The sequence below is a fragment of the Panthera uncia genome, chromosome E1, assembly GCF_023721935.1.
Source record: "Panthera uncia isolate 11264 chromosome E1, Puncia_PCG_1.0, whole genome shotgun sequence".
In the NCBI taxonomy this organism is placed as follows: domain Eukaryota; kingdom Metazoa; phylum Chordata; class Mammalia; order Carnivora; family Felidae; genus Panthera; species Panthera uncia.
Genome location: NC_064814.1, coordinates 13,328,883 through 13,351,363, shown reverse-complemented (window position 1 = coordinate 13,351,363; position 22,481 = coordinate 13,328,883). Strand labels below are relative to the sequence as shown.

General features: G+C 57.9%; 2 protein-coding genes across 6 annotated transcripts; one reads left to right on the top strand and one right to left on the bottom strand.

Annotated features, from left to right (window-relative positions):
- Positions 1-2,719: 2,719 nt before the first annotated feature.
- Positions 2,720-12,630, top strand: FAM171A2 (family with sequence similarity 171 member A2). The gene is made up of 8 exons (XM_049636259.1): positions 2,720-2,899; positions 6,203-6,430; positions 6,664-6,756; positions 9,189-9,347; positions 9,432-9,611; positions 9,730-9,846; positions 9,968-10,094; positions 10,623-12,630. Exons 1-8 carry the CDS (start codon positions 2,782-2,784, stop codon positions 12,100-12,102), a joined length of 2,502 nt encoding a protein of 833 aa, XP_049492216.1. The 5' UTR covers positions 2,720-2,781; the 3' UTR covers positions 12,103-12,630.
- Positions 12,631-12,737: 107 nt separating this feature from the next.
- On the bottom strand, positions 12,738-19,799 carry GRN (granulin precursor). Of its 5 annotated transcripts, none has more exons than XM_049636254.1 (13): positions 19,722-19,799; positions 16,642-16,806; positions 16,412-16,562; positions 16,219-16,303; positions 15,620-15,732; positions 15,388-15,523; positions 15,173-15,285; positions 14,848-14,971; positions 14,459-14,556; positions 14,123-14,368; positions 13,639-13,872; positions 13,317-13,547; positions 12,738-13,220 (listed from the first exon to the last, which is right to left on the bottom strand). In XM_049636254.1, exons 2-13 carry the CDS (start codon positions 16,797-16,799, stop codon positions 13,083-13,085), a joined length of 1,827 nt encoding a protein of 608 aa, XP_049492211.1. In that variant the 5' UTR covers positions 16,800-16,806; positions 19,722-19,799; the 3' UTR covers positions 12,738-13,082. The 5 variants fall into 5 exon arrangements, with proteins under 5 accessions (XP_049492211.1, XP_049492212.1, XP_049492213.1 ...); XM_049636255.1 differs by having other exon boundaries at positions 15,173-15,267; positions 19,722-19,798; XM_049636256.1 differs by having other exon boundaries at positions 16,412-16,537; positions 16,662-16,806; positions 19,722-19,798.
- Between the last annotated feature and the right edge of the window lie 2,682 nt (positions 19,800-22,481).

Sequence of the window (22,481 nt, the reverse complement as noted above, 5' to 3'; positions counted from 1 at the left end):
TTCCCACTCCTGTTAAAAGAAAAGAAAAGAAAAGAAAAGAAAAGAAAAGAAAAGAAAAGAAAAGAAAAGAAAGCCTTTAAAGCCATGTTCAGATTGAGGAGGGGCAGGGGAGGCTGACTAAACCCTCAGCCTGAGGAAGGCAGCATCACACCAGGGAGAGGAGAGCAGGCATTGCTGTCCAGCTACCCTTCCTCCCCATCAAAGAGAAGGCTCTTCAGTCAGGAAAGAGGCCCCGGGCAAGGAGTTCACGGGCCTAGGAATGGAAGATAGCTCTCCCTCCGCCCGCTGAGACTGGAATCCAGGGATAGCCGTCAGGGTCCACCAGGAGTCCTGAGAAACGTGTTGATTTATGGGTTCAATAAATATTTATTGAGCGCCTGCCATGTGCCCAGTGCTCTCCCAGTGCTGAGACGGGGGAATGAACAGAACAAAGTACCTGCCCTTTTGGAACTTACATTCCACCCGGGGTAAAGAGGAAACAAGTAAATAAATGTATGGTCAGTGGTGGTCAGTGCTGGGAGTAAAAATAAAGGTAAAGAGATTGTGATAGAATTCTGTGGGAGAGGGCTGCCATTTTAGGTAGAGTGGTCAGGAAGGCCTCTCCGATGAGATGAGGAGAGAGATGGATGAAAGAGACAATGGCTGCACAGGAATAACATGTTTTGGACAGAAAGAGCAGCCAGTGAAAAGGCCCTGAGGTGGGAGCAGGCTTGATGTGTTTAAGTAAAAGCAAGGAGGCCCATGGATTGGAGGCAGGCATGGGTCCAGTTGAGGTCAGGGCTGGGGAGCAGGCAGGCAGCATCTTTCAGCCACGGGTAGGACTTTGGACTAGATGCTAAGTGTTGGGGGAAGCCATTGACGAACAGGCTTACTTCACAGGAACTTCTGGTATTTGATTTTACCCAAATAGGTAAAGGTAAATTTTGAAAAGAAAACAATTTGACATCCATGCATGGCAAGTTCCAGAACAGGTTTTTAGTTGGGTGACTGTGACTGCTTAGGAAAAGATTAAGCTGCTGTGATCCTTAAACACCAGCCAGACTCCCTCTCCACTCCACCACTGCAACTGGATGGGCCCAGACAGTTTATCTTGATCCAGCAAAGCGTTTGGCAAGACGGAAATGTGAGCTGGATTTAAAACTGAAGAATTTTGATAAAGCTGAAGAAGATCTCTAGAAGGTTGTTCCTTCTACAAGCTCCATCCCGGTTCTGAGCTGCCTGGTATTGTCATGAGACCCCTGAAAGGAGGCAGGGAAGCTGCTCTCCACCCCGCAGGTGGCTGCTGGCTGTGAGGGAGCCCCAGCACAATGGGGGACTGAAGCCCATTCAAGGCAGCCTTGACAGATTGTAAAGTTGGGTGGAAACCAACAAGATGAAACTCACCAGGGACGAATGCTAAATCCTGTGTTGAGGCTGTGAAAAATTGGTTACATAAGAAGACTGGGAAATCTGGTTAGATGGAAATTTCTGAGAAAGAGGGAGGAAGGGGGAGAGGGAGAGACAAAAGGAGGGAAACAAGAAAAGAAAAAGAAAAAAGGAAAGAAGAGAAGGGAGAGAAGGAAGGAAGGAAGGAAGGAAGGAAGGAAGGAAGGAAGGAACAATGAAGGGAGGAAGGGAGGGAGGAGGGAGGGAAAAAGAATCTGGTATCACAAACTCATAACAAGGTTCTTTAAGTCAGAGGATCAACTAGGAGACCCAATGAGGAGAGAATCCTGTTGTCCTCTGGGGGACAATGTCCTTGCTCTAAGTATCCAATCCCTTTTGGGACACCACACTGTGAGAAGGAGAAGGTGAAAATCAGAGAAAACCAAGAGAGGGATACCAGATTAGTGAGGATTTGGCCACCCAGAAACTACATAATGATGACAACCAGAAGCTGGAAAAAAAGAGAGCTTGGCTGTGAGGCTAGGGAAGGCTTCAAATGTGAGGTTCAAATGTAGCTAAGGAAGAAGGAAAAGACTGCCATACATGAACCAGTGGGACGGATTGGTGATTCCCAGAGAGAAACTGCTTGCACCTCTAGAAGAAATTCCTAAGCATTATGACTGCCCAACGGTGGATCTTATCTGAGTGGAGGTGAGCTTCCACTTCACCCTGGGCCAACAATAGCACCATTATCGCGCCCCTCGTCAAGCATATGCTAGATCTTTACATCATTATCTCAATTAATCATAACCAAAGCCACAGGAGGTAGAGATTATTACAATTCTCACTTTAAAGGAAGGCTGAGGACCAGAGGCGAAGTAACTTGCTCATGGCTCAACAGGCAGAAGCTAGAGACCGGGACTGACTGATTCCCATTGCGTGGGTGTTTGTGCAGGTAGAACTGGGCAGTTTCTACACTTTTTGGAAACACTCGTGACGGTCTCACCTCTTTGAGTGTGTGGTGAGCCTTTCTCCCTCCCAAATTTTGCACCAAATTTCAAGGGCTCTGGACCTCCAAGAACCCGGGTGATTGGATCCTCTTCGTTGCACTCCCTTGCAGCTCTGGGTCTGGGAGCGCGGGGTCGGGGCTGCAGGGTGAGCTGAGGGCGGGCAGGGCGGGCGGGCGGCGTGCGGAGCTGGGCGGTGAGGGGGCGGTGCCCCAGGCCCGCGGGGTGGGGCGCCGCCTGCAGGGGGCGCTGGCGGCGGCTCCGGGCGGAGACAATCGCGCTGAGCGGCCGCCGCAGCCAGAGCGGGAGCCCGAGCGGCGCGGCGCGGCGCAGAGCTGGGGCTGAGCGGGGCCGGCCGAGCGGGGCCGGGCGGGAGCCATGGGCCGCTAGGGCCCCGCCGAGCCCCGCGATGCCGCCGCCGAGTGGCCCCAGCGTCCTCGCGCGGCTGCTGCCGCTGCTGGGGCTGCTGCTCGGCGGCGCCTCCCGGGCTCCCGGCAAGTCGCCGCCGGAGCCCCCCAGCCCGCAGGGTGAGTCTCGGCCAGGAGGGGCAGCGATCGCGGGCCTGCGCCCCCTCCATCGGGCCCCCGCCCGCCAGCCCCCTCTTCGCGGCGCTCGTGAATTGGGGGGGTACTCTGTTCCGTGGGTTTGGGTGGGGGGGAGCCAGGCGACTTCGGGTCGGCGCTTACGGGGGAGAGGAGGAAGGGAGAGGGAGACTGCCAGGGCGGGGGTCTCGGGGAGACACAATGGGGAGAGCGGGGGTCCCCAGGCTCCGCGCCGCCTCCCCCTCTCGCCTTGTTTTTCTCTCTCCTGGTCCGCGAGGCGCTGCTGCCTGAGCCATTGTCTACCGAAGACACCCGCCCAGGGGCGGGCTGGGGCGGGCGCCCGCTCCGCAGCCCCCTGCGGGTTCCTCGCTCCCGACGCGGGCTGGGTGGGGGCGCCAGCATCGGCTGCCACCTTGGACCCGGACGGGGGCTGGGCGCCTGGAGCTGGGTTGGAAGGGGGGAGGGGAGAAGGGGGAGTGGGTGAGGCGGTGGGCGGATTGACTGCTCGAATAGGGTTCTTCGCTCTGGAGCCTGACAGCCCCCGGCCGGCCCCCCAGGTTCAGAATTGGGGGTGTACCAAAGAAACGCTGTCAAACCTTGAGGGGGGAGGGCATGCAGTTTGGGGGGATCTGGAAAAAGGGGTACGCGGTGATTCCCAGCCAAAGCGCATGGCAGGGCTGTGGTGGCGGAGCCATGCTGAGCTGGCTAGCTGGCTGTGGGCTGTGCCGGCTAGGAGGGCAGGTGCCTGGGTTCCCGTCCAGCAGGCCTCCGGCCACTCCTATCCCCAGCCCTCCCCCAGGTCACCCCTCCTCATCTAACCTCTCCATCGCGGTGGAGGAGAGCCTCCCGGCGCCTCACGGGCCCAGGTGGGTGTGTGAGGTGGGGGGTGGGGTGGTCTCCTGCAGCGGGAGAGGGTGGGAGAGCTAGACCATGACTCCCTACCGACGCCTGGGACGCCTGGGTTCTCGGGGCCTCGCCCACTCCAGCCCTGCGCCCACCTTCCAGCCTCATGCCCCACCACCCCAGCTACTGTTCCCTCTATCGCCTCTGGGCCCCGTCCCTGCCCGAAACGGTGCTCTCCATTCCTCATCTCCCCACCAAGGAGCTGACAGGAAAAACGGGGGGGGGGGGCGTCTGGATGAGGGAAGTGGGGTCCGGATGAAGGCAGGGGGTCGGATTTCCTCCTGGAATGAGGCAGGGCTGAAGCCTGGAGAGGCGGACACTGTATGGAATGCCAAGCTTGAGAAATGGGGAAGGCTCACCTCTGGCCTCAGTCTTCCCTGCTCTCTGCGGGAGGAGAGGAGGATTTGATGGATAGGAAGGGGCCCTGGCTTCTCAAGAAGCCTCTCCTTCAAGTCCTGTACCCCAGGGGAGGGGGCCCAGGGCATTGGCTGGAATAGAGCCAGGATAGAGGGCTCTCCCAGGCCACTGGCTGAGAGCCCAGGTTGAGGGGAAGCGGGGAGAGAATCTGCTAGGCACCTGCCCACTCCTTCCCACCAATGTCTCCTTCAGGCCCACCCACCCACCCCCGTCGTGTTCCTTGGGCCCCTTCCCCTCATCTGAGGCTCTGGCCCTTGAACCCAAAGCATTCCCTCAAATGACCATATTCCAGACTCCTGGGTCCCTTCTTCCCAGCTGCTCCATCCAGCTGCTCCTAGCCGGGGGTAGGGGTGGGGAGTAGCCAAGCCCCTCTGGCTTCTCAGAATTCCTCCTGAGTGGTAGTGGAGGAGGGGCAGGGAGACTGTCAGCTCCTGAGAAAAGCAGAGTAGGAAAGAGTCAAGTGTGTGCACCCACCCTGCCAAGTTGGGCTTTGGCCTGGGAGGGGTGAGGGAGGTGGGTTCAGGAGAACAGCTGGATGGGATGCCAGGGCCAGGCGTGTCGCTGGCCTTGGGGTTGGAAGCCTGAGATAAGACACCTGTCACTGTTGAGTGTCAGGCTCCACCCATGAGTCCCCCTTACCTCCCCATGCCCCGCTGCCCTGAGTTTCCAGGGCACTTGGACTCTCCTAGGTTGGACTCTCCAGCACCTAACCCACTCCCCACCCATCTTCTGGGCCCTGCAATGAGGCCTCTGTACCTTTCGAGGTATGGAAACCTCCTCCCATTATTAGCAGCAAGGTAGGGGTGAGGTATGTTCTTGAGGGAGGGACCTTGCTGAGTGGAGAGAGGTAGATGGTAATACGGATCAGAGAGGCTGCCTGGGGAGTCCATGACGACAACTCCAGGCCTGGTCCCTACAGGGTCACTCTGTCTGAGCTCAGGACACCTGCAGGCCCACCCTGGACAAGCTGTCCTGGGTCCAGGGGCAGAGGTGGCTGGAAAGCAAAAAACTTGGACTTCCCTTCTCAGCCCTCTCCACACCAGTTTCCCTTGGGCCTGGGTCAGCCCCCCCAGAACTCCTTCCCCTTGCCAGGGCCCCAGCTCTCTGCCCATCTCCTGGGAGGAATGAGGGCGTTGCCATGGTGACTGACTTGTAGCTGACCAGTTGGGAGGGGGCAGGCAGTACTTGTGAGGGGGAGGGGTTAGGGAGGCACTTGGTTGGGCTTAGGGCTTGGGGTGAGTCCCTAAATCTGAAAGGAAACAAGCGTGTGCAAAGGATTCTGGGAAGAGAATAAATGAGGGGAATGACCAGCTCCCTAGTGTCCCCTTTCTCAGCTTTTTCTTCAGAACCAAAACTCTGACCCAGCCTCCCTCCCTCCCCTTCTCATTGGCTGAATCTTGGTCTCTCTCCTCTCCATCTGCAGACCCTTGGTCTTCTGCTTAGTCCTCCTTTCTCAGCCCTCATCCCTCTCCCCTCCCTAACACGTGCCCCATAGGGTCCAGTGGTTAAGAATTTGGGTCTAGAGTCATACTTCCAGGTTTGGATCCCAGGTCTCCCGTTAACTGCAGTGCAAGTGTCTAAACTTTGAGCCTCAGCCTCTTAATCTGTAAAATGGACTAAGAACATATTTGATGGAATCTAATACATCATTGACTGTAAGATGCACCATTATTTCATGTACCAGTAAGAAAAGAAAAAAATGCTGCCAATTGTAATTATGACATCATCAATCATAGGCATAATCTGAGTTCAGAAATGTTAAAATGTGGAAAAAGTGCATGTGTTAGCACCCCCTACCTCACAGGCTGGTGTGAGGTTTAAATGAGGGCCCTACCAATGCTGACTCTTAGGAAACCTTGTCTCACCTGGACCCCAAAGCTGCTTCTAACCCACAGCCCCCTCCTCTGATCTTGGGGCTCCCTCCAGTTCTCTTTCCCCCCCTTCCTCCTCACTCTCCTCACCCCACAGAGATCCTGATCAAGGTGCAGGTGTACGTGAGCGGGGAGCTGGTGCCCTTGGCCCGGGCCTCAGTGGATGTGTTTGGGAACCGGATGCTGCTTGCCGCTGGCACCACGGACTCAGAGGGCGTGGCCATACTGCCCCTCAGCTACCGTTTGGGCACCTGGGTGCTGGTCACTGCTGCTCGCCCTGGCTTTCTCACCAACTCTGTGCCCTGGCGTGTTGACAAGCTGCCCTGTGAGTGCAGGGGCAGGTGGAGGGGGGGTGGGCAGCAGCTGACCCCATCAGCCCCTTCCCAAAATAGTCCCTGGGGGTGGAGGGGGCAGACTTTCCAGCAGCTGCTGCCCGGGCTGGGGTACACAGAGGGGGCTGAAGGAAGATGAAGTCACTGGGATTCAGATGGAAGGAGTGCCCGGCCTTGGGGTTTGGGGGGAGTTTTCTCTGGTGCTGACAGGCCACCCCTCCCACAGTGTATGCATCAGTCAGCCTCTACCTGCTTCCCGAGCGGCCGGCCACCCTCATCCTCTATGAGGACCTGGTGCACATCCTCTTGGGCTCTCCTGGTAAGGCTCCTCTTTCCCCCCTACTTCATACCAGCTCCTCTTCCTCCCCCCTCCGACCTGGGTGTAGAGAGCTCCACTCTTCCACAGATTAGCTGGATGCCCTTGAGCAAGTCCCTTAATGTCTCTGAGCCTTAGTTTGTTCCTCTGTAAGATGTGGATATTGATAGTATCTATGTGATCAGATTGAAGTAAGGATTAAATATCATCAAACATGCAAAAAAAAAAAAAAACAGCACAGAAGGTGGTCAATAAATGTTTATTATTATTGGGGCTTCTCGTGATTTCTATTCTCCCTCTACTCCTACCATTAGAATCCCCACTCCCTGCCACCTGTTTCACTGGTGGATCTCCATGTACTTCTTGTGCACCTACTGGGTGCTTGGTTATGTTAGAAGGCCACGAGGGGGTCATTCCATAGCTATTGGACAACTGTCAAGTGCAAGGCCTGGAGAAATCCCACAGTGGTACCTGTCTACTCACGGCTTCGGTCTCTGTGCTGCGCCAGGCATTGTGTCTGGTGCTGGGGAACAATGGGAAGAAAGAACCCGCTCCCTGCCTTGTGGAGTTCACAGACAAGTAGGAAGACAAACAGATCCCTGCAAACCCTGAACTAATTACAAAGCAGGTAGAGCAGTGGAGTAGAGGGCAGCCGCCTTTAGTATTGAGACAACTCTACCCTGTGAGTGTAGCAGGGCAAGAGAATTTGGGGATGGGAGCTATGGACCATGTGGCCTTGGGAGTTGAAGGGGGAGCAAGGAGGCGCCCTCACTGGAGAGGAATCCAGATGCAGGGGCAGAAGTGGACAGTGAGGGTGCAGGGAATGCTCTGGTCTGGCTCTGCAGGTGGCGTGCCTGGTGTAAACTGGTTGATCTGGCTCGTACCAGGGAGCCACAGTGGATTTTGGAGACAGAGAACACCCACCCCACCCCCCTCCAATTTATATTCTTAGCTTGTGCCCTTGTTCCCAAGTTACTTGTTGGCTCACCTTCATTTCCCTGGTCCTGAACCAGAGGCTCCTAAAAACTGTCTTTGGAGGTTTGTAAAATGCAAACAAGGGGCATCTGGCTGGCTCAGTCGGTAGAGCAGGCAACTCTCGATCTCGAGGTCGTGAGTTCAAGCCCATGTTGGGTGTGGAGTCTACTTTAAAAAATAATTAAAAAATAACAAAATGCCAAATTATCTCTTTGTTGCCCCCTAGTTTACAGCCCTCCCATGGCTCCCACTGCTTTCAAAGTCAAGCCTCAAGTCCTTCACAAAGCTGACTGTGCCCTGTGGGGCCTACATGCCACTCAGTCACCTGGGGTCCCCAGCCAGCACACTGCCCCATGCCTCTGGGCCTTTCTCTTGTCCGTTCTCCTGGAGGTCCCTTTATATCCTATTTCCTGGTGGAGTCTTACCATGCAAGACTCCACAGGACCTACCCCAGCTGGGTGGGCCGAGTGGCCTTTGTACCGTATTTTAATAGCAAGGTATGATGTTCAGGGGCTGAGAAGTTGGGCTGGCACCAGGCTTCCTGGGCTTCAGTTAGGCTCCAGGATTGTGACCTTGGGCAAGTCACTAAACTTCTCCTGCCTCCATTTCTGCATGTATACAACAGGGCTGATAACGAAAGCACCTACTTCAGGGGCTGCTGTACTAATTATAGGGGTTAACACTGATTAGAACAGTGTCCAGTATATCTTAAAGCTTAATAAATGTTAGCGACGACCACACCGTACTGGAATTGTTTGTACGCCCCCTCCACCCCAAAACAGGCAGACAGACAGACGCGCGCGCGCACACACACACACACACACACGACCTAAGCTATGTAATGTAGTAGTCAGTAGCCACATGTGGCTCTTTAAATAGATTAAAAATTCATTAAATTAAAAAAAATGAAAAATGAATCCAGTTTCTCAGTCACACTAGCCACCTTTCAAGCGCTTAATAGCCCTGTGTCTCTAATGGGGACTGTAATGGGCAGCACAGAGAACATTTCCATCCGTCACAGCAGAAAGTTCTAATGGGTACCAAAATGGACAGTGCTGCACAAGACTGTGAACTTGAAGGCAGGGAATTGCGGACTGTGTTTTATTCAACTTTGTATCTCTAGCACCTAGCACAGTGTTGCCACACAGCAGTCAATAGTAACTGTTTGAGGACCTGAACCTCAGCATTTTATGGGTTAATGAGGAAATAGTGTTTCAGAGAGAGCAAGTAACTCGCTCAGGGTCACACAGCCAGGACTAGATTTCAGGTCCGTGTCCTTTTTCCTTTCCAGGTTAACATTCTATGAATGCCCAGTTCTCTCCCCAAGTCACAACCCTCCCTGACCTTCCCAAGTGGCCTGACCCAATAGCTCCCTTCTCCTCGAATACTTGCTTTCTGCTCCTGGTCCCTGGGGAACCTTGTCCCTGGCCAATCCACAGGAGGCCCCCCTCTCCATCCAGGTGCCCGCTCCCAGCCGTGGGTGCAGTTCCAGCGCCGGGCTGCCCGCCTGCCGGTCAGCTCTACCTACAGCCAGCTCTGGGCCTCGCTCACCCCCGCCAGCACCCAGCAGGAAATGCGTGCTTTCCCTGCCTTCCTGGGCACCGAGGCCTCCAGCTCAGGTACGCTGGGTGTCAGCATGCAAGGGATGTCCTCCTCCCATCAGGACTCACCCCTCAGCCCTTGTGTCTCCTTCCCCCACCCAGGCAATGGCTCCTGGCTGGAGCTGATGCCGCTGGCTGCTGTCAGCGTGCACCTACTAACAGGCAACGGAACAGAAGTGCCACTCTCAGGCCCCATTCACCTGTCCCTGCCCGTGCCCTCCGAGCCTCGTGCCCTTACCGCGGGCACCAGCATTCCAGCCTGGAGGTTCGACCCCAAGAGTGGTGAGTGCCTCAAGGGGTGCAGCCGCTGGAGTTTGGGGAAAGAAAGTGGGACTTAGCTGGGGCGGGGGGGGGGGGGGGGGGAGTGGCATTGAGTTTCATGAAACTCCCGCCTCTCCAGGGCTGTGGGTACGTAACGGCACTGGTGTGATCCGGAAGGAAGGCCGGCAGCTCTACTGGACCTTCATTTCCCCCCAGCTGGGGTACTGGGCAGCTGCCATGGCTTCCCCCACCACTGGTGAGAGATGGGGGGACAGTGGGGACAGGGGGCAGTGGGGGAAGGGGAGGTTGGGAGCATAGACTCCTGAAAGGCGGGAAGGGCGTCCATGCCTGGAATGCTAAGCCCTTGCCTGGCACAGGACTGGTCACCATCACATCAGGCATCCAGGACATCGGCACCTACCACACCATCTTTCTGCTCACCATCCTGGCAGCGCTGGCCCTGCTGGTGCTCATTCTGCTGTGTCTGCTCATCTACTACTGCCGGTGAGTGCCTCCCAATCCCCCAACCTCCCCTCATCCCATGCGGACAGAAGCCTGCTCTGTGCCTGGTGTTGGGCTGGGCGCTTGAGCCCCAAAGATGCATAAAATACAATTCCAGTCTTCAAGGCACTGACAGGAAAGGACCTCCAATGCACATGCACAGACCTGAGAGACTGGTGGCTGAAGAGACGTGGGGGGGGGAAGGAGGCAGGACCCACAGGCCAGGCCCCTCCAAAGGGACGGTCGGCAGCCGCTCCCGCCTCAGGCTAGACGTGGCCCTGGTTGGCTTACGTGCTCCCCCCAGGTTCCCACAGCGCCTCCTACAAGCGAAGGACACCCACAGACACCCAAGCTCTTTCCACAGACCTCTCCCCAGGCCCACCTGGGTTCCCCAGCATTTCTCCTGAGTCTCAGGCATTCTCCCCACCCCTCCAACCATATTCAACCCTCGCCTTGCAAGTATGGGGTGAGGGAGCAGCTCAGGCCCCCAACGCTTTCCTGAGGTTCCCCCCCCCCTCCAATACCCTCCAGGAGACGCTGCCTGAAGCCGAGGCAACAGCACCGCAAGCTGCAGCTGTCCGGGCCCTCTGATGGTAACAAACGAGACCAGGCCACCTCGATGTCCCAGCTCCACCTCATTTGTGGGGGACCCTTGGAGCCCGCCTCGTCGGGAGACCCTGAGGCTCCGCCCCCAGGCCCCCTGCACTCGGCCTTCTCCAGCTCTCGGGACTTGGCCGCCTCCCGGGACGACTTCTTCCGCGCCAAGCCGCGCTCCGCCAGCCGCCCGGCCGCCGAGCCTGGGGGCGCCCGCGGGGGCGAGGGCGCGGGGCTCAAGGGCGCCCGCTCCGTCGAGGGTCCCGGCGGGCTGGAGCCAGGCCTAGAGGAGTACCGGCGGGGGGGCTCGGCGACCCCCGCCTTCCTGCAGGAGCCGCCCTCTCCGCCGCCGCCCTTCGAGCACTACCTGGGCCACAAGGGAGCAGCCGAGAGCAAGCCCCCCGACTTCCTCCTGTCGCAGTCGGTGGACCAGCTGGCGCGGCCGCCGTCGCTCAGCCAGGCCGGGCAGCTCATCTTCTGCGGCTCCATCGACCACCTCAAGGACAGCGTCTACCGCAACGTCATGCCCACCCTGGTGATTCCCGCGCACTACGTACGCCTCGGCGGCGAGGCGGGCGCAGCGGGGGCGGGCGACGAGCCAGCCCCGCCCGAGGGCACGGGCCCCGGCCCCGCGCGCCCTTTCCCCCCGCCCGACCCCCAGCGCCCGCTGATGCAGGGCCACTCGAGCGCGGGCGGCGAGGGCGGCGGGGGCGGCGGCGGCGAGGGCTGGGGGGGCGGGCGCTCGGCGCCGGTCAGTGGCTCGGTCACCATCCCGGTGCTGTTCAACGAGTCCACCATGGCGCAGCTCAACGGGGAGCTGCAGGCGCTGACCGAGAAGAAGCTGCTCGAACTGGGCGTGAAGCCTCACCCGCGCGCCTGGTTTGTGTCCCTGGACGGGCGCTCCAACTCACAAGTGCGCCACTCCTACATCGACCTGCAGGCGGGCGGGGGCGGCCGCAGCACCGACGCCAGCCTGGACTCGGGCGTCGACGTCCACGAGGCGCGGCCTGCGCGCCGGCGGCCCCTGCGCGAGGAGCGGGAGCGGACCCCGTCCGCCGCCCCGCCGCCACCCCCGCCGCCGCCGCCGCCTCCCGCGCCCCCGCGCCTGGCGCTCAGCGAGGACACGGAGCCGAGCAGCAGCGAGAGCCGCACGGGCCTCTGCTCCCCCGAGGACAACTCGCTGACGCCGCTGCTGGACGAAGTGGCGGCGCCCGAGGGCCGGGCGGCCACGGTACCCCGGGGTCGGGGCCGCAGCCGCGGGGACAGTTCCCGCAGCAGCGCCAGCGAGCTGCGGCGCGACTCGCTCACCAGCCCGGAGGACGAGCTGGGGGCGGAGGTGGGCGACGAGGCGGGCGACAAGAAGAGCCCTTGGCAGCGCCGGGAGGAGCGGCCGCTTATGGTGTTCAACGTCAAGTAGCGGCTCCGCCCGGGCCGGCCCCGCCTCCGCCCCCGCCCCTTCCACCCGGGCCCGCCCCCAGGGTGCGTGCCCCCGGGGCCCGCGGGGGCCCTCGCTCTTAGTCTTCAGTCCCCCTCCTGGAGAGGTGCCCGGGGGCCTGCGGAGCTGTCCAGTGGTATGTACTGGGTAATGTTTCGGGAGGGACCCGTGTCGACCTCCGACCGGGAGGTGGGAGGGGTCCAGACTCCCATTGGGAGGTGCTGGGGAAGGAGGGCTGGGTGGGGGGAAGCAGTGCCTGTATAAACGTGGCTGTACATAGAAAGATCTATTGTGGGAAAGCAGGAGGGGCAACCGGCCTCAGCAGCTAGTGTGAGGGCTGGGAAGGGAGGGGGCCTTCTCTGTGGACCCCAGGGAGGGGAGGGGATGCTGCTTGCTGACTAGCCCACCTCTGGGCTACGAGGTCACAGGGCTGGTGGCGGGGGCGGCTCTGGGGACTAGGGGATAATGTGATGGGATTGCTGTGGGTAACGGCAAATATAAAACTGGTGAGATTAACTCCGTGTGGGTCTTTCTGTGGGGTTGGGGAACGTGGACAGGGGATGGGGGCCCTTGCTCATGGTGGGGCAGGCAGGGTGGCCAAAATCAGACACTATTAAGAAAGTGTACAAACTTTACTGCAGCGCGCGCACACGTACACACACACACACACACACAGACACACACGCACAAACACACACCTGTGGATAGGGAAGAGCACCTGGCCACAGGGTTCATGGAAACTGGGGGAGGGGATGGCAGCTTGTAACATGGCTTTCGCCACAGCCCTCCTCGAGACAGGGAAGGCCTTAGATTGAGGCCCCACCTCCCATGATGGGCGGGGGACTCAGAATCGGGGAATCGAAGAATCTGGTGGGGGAGAGGTGCTGGGGAGGCCTGAGCAGTGGGTACTCTCTGAGCAGGGTCCCGAGGGCTGCGGAGTGTCTTCAGTCCTCAGTCTCTCCTCACAGCAGCTGTCTCGGGGCTGGGTCCTTCAAGGGCATGTCCCAGCTCAGGCTCTTCCTGCGCAGACACTTGATTCCCTTGGCCCCACATCGGAAGCCAGCAGGGCAGCAGTGACGCTGATCTGCACAGCAGATTCCCTGGACGGCCAGAGGGGGGAGTCAGACTTGGACACAGCAGGACCCAGCTCCCATGGATCCCCAGCCCCGTGGGGACAGGAGGGGGCTGGCACTGACCTGGCGATAGGGACAGCAAGCCCAGCCCCCTCGGCTATCTGGGCAGCAGGTCTGGTTATTGTGGCAAAAGTGCCGGGCCCCACATTCCACGTTCCCCACACCCACGTGAGGGCCACGGGCCAGGCGGGCAGCAAGGTGGGCAGAGTCTGCCTCCTTCTCACAGGATCGGGCCTTCACGTTGCAGGTGTACCCAGCCGGACAGCAGTGCTGGCGGTCCTCACAGCACACGGCCTGGGAGGGACAGAGTGGCGTTAAAGGCTCTCCCCCCCTCTCCCCAGGAGGGCTCCGCTCCCCTGTCCGAGGCAGGCGGGAGGGCACTCACGTGAGGCAACTGGCAGCAGGCCCAGCCCCCACTCAAGCTTGGGCAGCAGGTCTGCCCCACTGGGCAGCTGGTGTGCTGGTCACAGCCCATGTCTCTGCGGTGAGACAGGGAAGCCCGGCGGGCAGGCATCTTCTCCAATCCAGTCACCACCTTGTTCCCCCTCTGACACTGCCCCCCAGCCAAGCACGTGTAGCCATGGGGGCAGCAGTGCTGGTGGTCTGAGCAGCAGACAGCCTGTAGGGGGGTAAGGGGAGTGGCAGATAAGGATGGTCTAGGAAGCTACTATGTGGGACGGGAAGCCCCCTGCCTACCCGGACTCCCTCTCCTACTCCCAGCTCCTCTGGCTGGGACACAGTCTCACAGAGCTGGTGTGCCACCTGCGGGCCAGACAGGCGACAGAAGAACAAAGCCAACAGGAGTCTACCCGCCCAGGCCAAGACACTGTTCCCCCCTCCCCCGCCAAGCTATCCCCCTGCCCACACACCTCTGGGGCAGGACAGCAGCCCCACTCCCCAGACGTGAGTCGACAGCAGGTATTGAAGGAGGGGCAGCTAGTGATGTTATCACAAGGGACATCGTTCTCCACGGCTTGGGGTTTCGGCAGGCGGAGGCGGGCCAGGGCCTGCACCATCCAGGGTACCTGCTGGGCCCCCTGTTCACAGGTACCCTTTGCTGTGTCACATTTGAAGCCAGCCGGGCAGCAGTGTACGTGGTCCTCACAGCACACAGCCTAGGGCAGATGGACAGGGGACGGTGGGCACCGGGGCCTAGCCGGCTGCCACCTTCTGCTCAGTCCAGCCCACCCACTACTCCTGGGTACCTGGGCAAAAGGGCAGCAGCCCCAGGCCCCCGACTGTAGGCGGCAGCAGGTGTAGCCGTCTGGGCAGCTCACCTCCATGTCACACTTCACCTCCTGCACTGTGACGAATGCAAGGAGAACAGGTCAGCAGTGGCGCTGGGAACCCTTGGGGTACCCAACCCTTTGCTGGCTCCGTAGCTAGAACCAGATGCCGAGGACGGGGAGTACATTTAGGATCACAGCAGTGATCCCAAGGCAATAGCCAGTGTGGAGGGAGAGGCCTGTACCTGCCCCGTGGCGCCCTGTGGCCATCAGCCCCCCACCCCCGTATCTGTTGCTGGAACGATTTGGTGGAGAGCTCCTGCGCGCATGGTGCAGGCGGAATGGGGTCTGTGGCCAGACTCTGGTACCTGCGTGCGCCGGCAGCTTGGTGAGGAGGTCTGTAGCGTTCTCCTTGGAGAGGCACTTGCTCTGGACCAAGTCACACACAGTGTCCTGGGGACAACAGTGCAGGTGGTCCGAGCAGCAGACGGCCTGGGTGGGGGTGGGAGAAGGTCTTTGTGATGTGGAGTCTCCGTCAGCTCGGGGAGCAGCCAGGAGACAGCGGACGCTGCCTCAGTCTCCCACTAGGGGGAGCCGCCAGGCTCCCGACAGCCTGCCTGCCGGCCGGCCCCACCCCCTGGAGTGCTTAGGTGTCCAGGCCAGGTGGCCGTGGGCACACAGCCCCTCACTCACATTAGGTATTGGGCAGCAGCCATACTTCCCACTGGGCAGCTCGCAGCAGGTAGAACCATCAGGGCACTGGGACTGTGCATCGGGGCACAGGACCACTGGAAGGGGAGAGAGGCCTGTGGGCAGCCAAGGCGGTGGGGAACTTCTCCCCAGCTGGGAGCCAGATGAGGCCTTGCCCCACTTCCAGCCCCCAACCCGATGCTCTCCCATCCCCTAACCTGCCCGGTTACTCCTCTGTGCAGGAATCTTCTTTGCCAGGGGGTGGGTCCCTGTGGCCGTGAGGCAGCGGGCATGAGCCAGGTCACAAGAGGTACCATGGGGACAGCAGTGCACCTTGTCTTCGCAGCAAGAAGCCTGACAAGAGATGGTTCTGATTCTGTCTTGGCTCCCTCCAGTCCCCTGCTCTGCCCCTACTGCTCCCCGCCGCCCCCCATCTTCCCAAGCCTGTACCTGGGGCATGGGGCAGCATCCCCAGGAGCCATCTAGCATAGTGCAGCACGTGGAGGAGTTGGGGCATTCGAACCGGCCATCAGGGCACTGGATGGCACCCAAGGGGTTGGCATCTGTGGACAGGATGACCCAGGATTCCGCCAACCCAGTCAGTGAAAGCCATTATCCCATCACTGAAGGAGTGGCTGGCACCAGGGCCTGCGGGCTCGGGGGGGGGGGGGGGGGACTAGGGGGCCGGCACTGGGGCTGGGTGTTCTCCCAGGCACTCCTAACCCACTCTCCTCACAAGCCACTCATTGCCTCAGCAACACGGCACAGGGCAGGGGCATCCACTGCCTGCGTTGGCCTTAAACCAGCCCAGCTTGGCGTCTCTCCACCCTCACAATGCCTGGCCCTGGGCCTGGAGGCTGGCATTGTCTCCTGCCCCTTCCTAGCCTAGGGTGCCCTTCTGTCCAGAGCAAAGGCGTTGCTTAGTACAGATGCCACAGGAATGAGGGCACAAGGTCAGGAATCAGGTCACCCAGATGGCTGGGTTCCTGGGCAGTCCAGCCTCCACAGACCACCCATCTGCCCACCCTCCACCTCCACCCCTGCCGCACCTGGTCTTCGGAAGCAGGACTGCCCGTCAGCGCTGCAGTGGTAGCCCCGTGGGCAGCAGTGGCGGCCGTCACCGCACGACACAGCCTGCGGGACAGAGATGCCTGCATTGGCGAGAACTTTTTACCTGGGGTGAGTGGAGGAAACATCTGTATGCAGACTTGAGCCCCTCTTTTGGGCTAAGAGCACCCTCACCTCTGGGAATGGGCAGCAGCTGGAGGTCCCCGAGATGGTGAGGAGGCAGGAGTAGCCAGGAGAGCAATGGGCATCTACCTGGCAGGGTCTGCCCAGACGCCTGCTCAGCGCTGTGGGCCCCTTGCCCTGGAAAGTGAGAGGAGGCGATAAACTGAAGGACCCAAGCTCGGCCCCCTCCTCTAGCCAAGCTAAGATGACCCTTTGGGAAATCCCAGGCCGCCAGCTCTCACCTGGGCAGAAGGGCACTCACCAGAACAGGACTGCAGCAGCTATAGCCGACTCCTCCTGGGTCCAGGCAGCAGGCCACAGGGCAGAACTGACCATCTGGGCACTGTGTTCCAGCTACCAGCCCTGCCACTAAGGCCACCCAGCTCACCAAAGTCCACATGGTCTGCCTGCAAAATACCAAGAGGCATCTGGCAACTGGCTTGAGCCCAGGTGACCCTTGATTCTGGGGCCAGTCCAGCCCCGACCAGATACTGCCTGAGCTTCTCCAACAATTCCTTATCCAGGAGGGAAAAAAAGATGTCGCCCTATATGTGTCCTGTGTATGTGTCACACGTGCACCAGCACACGTACAGCGATGAGCATGAATACCAATGCAGGTACATGTGTCAGCCTGTATCCCCTGGGGCACCCGGGTGGCTCAGTCAGTTGAGTGTCCGACTTTGGCTCAGGTCATGACATTGCAATTTGTGAGCTCGAGCCCTGCGTCGGGCTCCGTGCTGACAGCTCAGAGCCTGGAGCCTGCTTTGGATTCTGTGTCTCCCTCTCTCTCCGCCCCTCCCCCACTCACACTCTGTCTCTCTCAAAAATAAAAACATTAAAAAAACAAAACCTGTGTCCCCCAAACGTGGCCAGATGCCTCAGTCTCTGTGGGTAAGTGTGTAAAGATGTAGGTGTGTGGGGGCTTAGTCGGTAGGGCATACGACTCTTGATCTCAGAGATGCAGGTTCGAGCCCCATGTTGGCTGTAGAGATTACATAAAAAAATAAAGTCTTAGGAAAAAAAAAGATGTAGGCATGTGAAAGGAAAATTTGGGGATCTGATCTGTAGGGACATGGGTCACCTCCAGGGGGTGAGGAGGTGTCAGTAGTCATGGGAAGACTGAGCTGGGGAGCAAAGAGGGAGTCCCCCCTTGAAGAAAAGCAAGGGTTCCACTTCCCCAGCCAGACCCTCCAGATGCCTCCTTGTCTGATGCTGTGGTCACACCTGCGAAGGCCTGTTGGGGGCAAGGGAGGGGTGTCACATGATGACATGGGAAACCAATGAGTTGAGAAAGTTGTGAAACGGGAAGTGTGGTAGCCAGTGTAATGTGAGCTGCCTTCCCCAGAGGCCACACCTGCCCACTGACTGTCTCCACCCCACCCAGGGAAGGGGATGCACAGACTGGGCCACCTGTGTTCTAAGGGGCCACACAACACCACTGGACCCTTTGAGGCTCCTCAAACATACCACTTCCAACCCCTGCCTCTCCCCCTACCCCAAAGCCGAAACTCAGCAGTTTGTGGAGAGGACCCCATGTGCCCACCCAGCTGCAACAGTGGAAAAAAACAATCATCGATCTCTGCAGGGCCTTTCACTTCCTTAATGACTTTTCCCCAAGCTCAGCCAGCCCTGCTAGGTCAATGGGATGGGCCCAGGAGATGTTCCCCTGCCTAGAGGAGCAAAAACAGTAATGTTTGTTGCCCCTCTCATGCACCAGTTACACTATATTATTTTCTTTCTTCTTTGAAACAACCATCCAAAGTAGTAATTATTTCCTTTACTTTTCAAAGGAGGAAACTGAGGCTCAGAGATGTTTAGTAACATGCCCATGTCATATATCAAGTCCTGGAGATGACAGGCTTTGATGGCTCCAAAGCATACTGGACCTGGGTTTGTTTCACAAAGTGGCACCATGGACAGTGCCCAGGAATGGACCCCCCCCCTCCCACCCCCAATCCCAGGAGACTAGAGGCCTGGGGTCCAAGCAGAGGAGGGAGACAAGCATTTTCTGAGCAGGAGGACAAGACAAAACAGAAACGACAAGTGCAGGGGCTGCCTGGATACTGCACTTGAGTGCCAGTCCTAGAATTGCCACCACTGATTGTGAGAGCCTCAAAAGTAGCTTCCTGCCTTTGGGCCTCAGCTTCCCCATGAGTCTGTGAGTGGACACTGCACGCTATGGGTGGCGAGGACTTACACTCGCCCAGTCACTGGCACCCTCTCTCCCTCACCTGGCTTTCCTCGGTGCCCCATTCCCAGTTCAAAGACCATTTCCAGGAGGCCATTGTCTGGCTGATCCTGGACCTTGGCCCCTTTCACCCTCTCACCAACACCTACAGCTCCCAGGCAAGGCATCCATAGCTGGTCCCACCTGCTTCCTGGGAGTCCAACCTCAACCCCTCATAGGCCGTCCCACTACCCTGGCTTAAGCCAAAAGGGGTGCTGTCTGCACAGATCTCAGACCATTGAACACCCTAGTGATTTATTTACACATACTTTCCGTCCTTGGTATCCTAAGGTTAGGGAATATAGCGAATGCTTCTAGTGAATACAAATGTACAGAGGCGCGTACACACTCAGGATCAGGGCTGGGGGAAGAAGGGGCCTAACTCGTCTCAGTAGGGTTCTGAATGGCAGCCTCTCTCACCCCCAGCCCACAGTAGAGAGCGAGGACAGGAGCCTGCCTCTTCAAACCCCCAGCTCTGCCATCTTCCACTAGGTGGCAGCCCCCAACTCCGAGCGTCAGGAGAGAGATTCCCAAAAGGTGAGGGAACCCAACTGAGAGCGAGCAGGAAAAGTGGCCGAGAGAGGCGGAAGTTAGCTGGTTCCACCCCGCTCCAGAGGAAGTAAGGGAGAGTCAGACACAACCCAGGGGTTCGGTCACCATTCCCAAGTCCATGCTATCTTTGAAGGAACCAGGGTCTCCAGCCCACTCGCAGCCCTCTGAGCTCCCGGACCAGGGGCCGACGCCTCTCTCATTCCCAGGCGCCCAGGGGCCACCCACCAACACCACCACCAGCACCGGGACGCGGCCGGAGCCGGCTCAAGAATAGAGTGGCCCCAGCTTTGGGGGAAAGGGCTGCAGCTCCCGAGGATGCTGGAGAGGGAGAGAGCCCTATTCTCACGGGGGTCACTGCAGTCACTGCTTACTCCCACCCCCTAAAACTGTCTCCAGTGCATCGGAAATCCCCAAAGGAGTTTCTCTAAGCCAGTCTTCTCTTGCCTCCCGGCTGAAACTCTGGAGGAATCCCAAGCCTCTCGTCCGCTCGGCCGAACCTCTGGGAAGAAGCAAGCGAGAGATCTGCGCGGCCGCCCTCCTTACCTGCCACTCGCTCCGCGCTCTCTGGGTAGCCGCGGCCGGGAAGCTCCCGGACTAGGGCCTGGCAGCGCGATGGCCCGCCCACCTCAATTTCCATTGGCCAGGTGTCCTTAATGTCGGGCTTCTACTGGCTATTGGTCGATGTAGAGGCGGGGCCAGCCTGGAAAGCTGTGCTGCTTTCTTACTCAATTCTCTTTCCCCCCTCCCTACGTCTCTCTTCCCACCCTCCCCCACTTTTTTTGCGGGATCATGTGATTGGACAATCATGTGACGTCGGGGCCCGGCTCGGCAGGGTTACGGGCGCCTGGTAGAGTTTGCCCCAAGGTAGGACAGTGACTGTCTGAAGACATTGACCAACAAGGGAGCTACCCCGTACACAGTGCGTTCAAGGACGTTTACGGGATGTCAGCTTCTGGATTAGGGACGTTTGTGCACCTGTTTCTATTCTGTTCAACAAACTCATTAAATACTGGGCAGCCAGGCCCCAAAGGAGTTGAAAGAGAGTCGGGAGGGCAAGGATAAACAGCTCTCAGTCCCCTTTCTTAGGGCGCCGGCAGCGGGGTGTGAGTGGGTGGAGAAGGTGAGACAGGCTCACGTTAGGTCTAACGTAAAATGCAAAGTCGTGTGCCAGGTGTTGCAGATGTGTGTAGGGAAGAGGTGATAGGCCGGCTCTCGGCAGGAAGGAAAAGATTTAATTCCACCTTAAGGGCACCTTTTTGAGCTGAATCTGGGAGGATTTTAACTGGCAGGTGGGGAGGGGTTGGAGAAGTGCCTAGACGGGGGTGGGGGTGGGGATGGGGGGAGAGCTTTAGGAAACCAGATGGGAAGAGCAGCCTTGGGCAGGGATTAAATGCCAAGTTCAACGTTGTGGGCTCGAGATGCTGTTGGGTGCCTGGCACAAGGCTGGGCTGGGGGTGGGTGCATAGTAGAAATGGATTCCTTGTTTGAGTCAGCCCTGCCTTCCAGGAACTGACATGGCCCGTGAGGAGAGAAGTGTACCACACGGAACAGATTAGCCAGCAAAAAAAGCCAGGCGCCCAGTGCCAAAGGACCTGGCTCAGGCCGAGGCGGTTGATAGATGCACCAGGGGAGAGGAGAGGCCCAGAGAAAGCCTCGTTCCAGGCCTGGGAGGAAGGGCCATATTTGGTTATACAGAGTGGGGCACTGCAGGGTAAACAGCTTGAGCTGAGTGCGAGGCAGGGAGAGGGGACAAACAGCCCAACTTAGGGGTGGTGGCAGTCTGCAGTGGGGGAGTGGCAGGGTGGAGGGATTGTGTAGCAGCGGTGCTCAGCCTGGGGCTAGAGGTCTGGGGAACGATGGAGGCTCCTGCTGAGAATCAAGACTACTCTTTGCCTGCTCGTGGCCTTTGTGCAGTTTCCTCCCTGTATATCCTGAGGCAAAGGAGTATAGCTCACGCTTCCATTAACAAAGCGCGTGCACGCACACTTTTCATGAAATGTTAGGCTACTCAATAAATGAGCCTCTTAATCACAACTACACAGACCCATGTAAAAAATAAACGCGGGAGGAAAAAAAATAGAGTGATTGAAACGAGTCTCACGAAAAATATCCTTAAAGGAGCGATTTGCACACCAGGGACATTTGGCAGTGTGCGGAGATATTCTGGGTTGTTACAACAAGGGGGAGGTGCTCCTGGCATCTGGTAGGCGGAGGCCAGGGATGCTGCTAAACATCTTCTTTTTTTTTTTTTTTAATTTTTTTTTAACGTTTATTTATTTTTGAGACAGAGAGAGACAGAGCATGAATGGGGGAGGGGCAGAGAGAGAGGGAGACACAGAATCGGAAGCAGGCTCCAGGCTCTGAGCCATCAACCCAGAGCCCAACGCGGGGCTCGAACTCACGGACCGCGAGATCGTGACCTGAGCTGAAGTCGGACGCTTAACCGACTGAGCCACCCAGGCGCCCCTAAACATCTTCTAATGCAAAGGACGACACCCATCACAAAGATTATTCTGCCTGAAATATTAGTAGTGTTGAGGTTGAGAAGCCCTCTCAAAAGGATCATAAACCGTCTCCATGAAAGAGCTCAAAGTTTCCTTCACACAGCTTCTTTTGTCTTATTTTATATATGTATATGTATACATATATACACATACACATACACAAACACATAAGTGGGGCTCTACAGCACCCTAAGATCAAGAGTTTCATGCTCTACCAACTAAGCCAGCCAGGTGCCCCACTTATTTCATATATTTTTAATAAATGTTACCCGACTTCCCAGAAACAGTAGATGAGAGAAATACCAGGGGATGTGTGCACGGAAGTTTCTAGAAGGAGTCACTTGGAGTTGAGCATGGATTAAAAGCATTCAACAGAAACAAAATGCAAAAGACAGACTGAAGGACTTAGAAGCTTAACATCCTGGAGACACTGGGTGTAGGGGCAAACGGTCCTGGATAAGTCGGTGCGCCCTGTGGGTATCACTCTCAAAGGACAAGGTAATTAACAATCAACGTATGAGTCCAAGCTTTAGAAAAATCTGAATCACATGCAGTTATTTTGATTACTATGGCAAAGAAATGTGAAATATATTTACTATAAGCAAAATGCATTTACTTGTTAAAATGGATGCAGTGAAACCCCACTTCAGTGGATAGGGTACAGTTCCCCCCAAAACCGCAGAACATTTTTCACATTCTTCAAGAAATACTCCAGTGTCTTTGAGCCCTCCAATTTAGGAATCTCTCTCCCTCTGCTTTTTGCTTTTAAGGAGGGTGCATCATTTTTTGAACAGGGAAG

What these genes read in the sequence shown, in the direction of transcription:
- FAM171A2 (XM_049636259.1), top strand. Translation starts at nt 2,782, where the DNA reads ATGCCGCCGCCGAGTGGCCCCAGCGTCCTCGCGCGGCTGCTGCCGCTG. An exon ending in CATCCTCTTGGGCTCTCCTG is followed by an intron (nt 6,757 to 9,188) that starts GTAAGGCTCCTC and finishes CTCTCCATCCAG; the next exon opens with GTGCCCGCTCCCAGCCGTGG. An exon ending in CACCGAGGCCTCCAGCTCAG is followed by an intron (nt 9,348 to 9,431) that starts GTACGCTGGGTG and finishes TCCCCCACCCAG; the next exon opens with GCAATGGCTCCTGGCTGGAG.
- GRN (XM_049636254.1), bottom strand. Translation starts at nt 16,799, where the DNA reads ATGTGGACTTTGGTGAGCTGGGTGGCCTTAGTGGCAGGGCTGGTAGCT. An exon ending in GTCCTGCTTCCGAAGACCAG is followed by an intron (nt 15,733 to 16,218) that starts GTGCGGCAGGGG and finishes TCCTGTCCACAG; the next exon opens with ATGCCAACCCCTTGGGTGCC. An exon ending in ACAGAGGAGTAACCGGGCAG is followed by an intron (nt 15,286 to 15,387) that starts GTTAGGGGATGG and finishes GGCTGCCCACAG; the next exon opens with GCCTCTCTCCCCTTCCAGTG.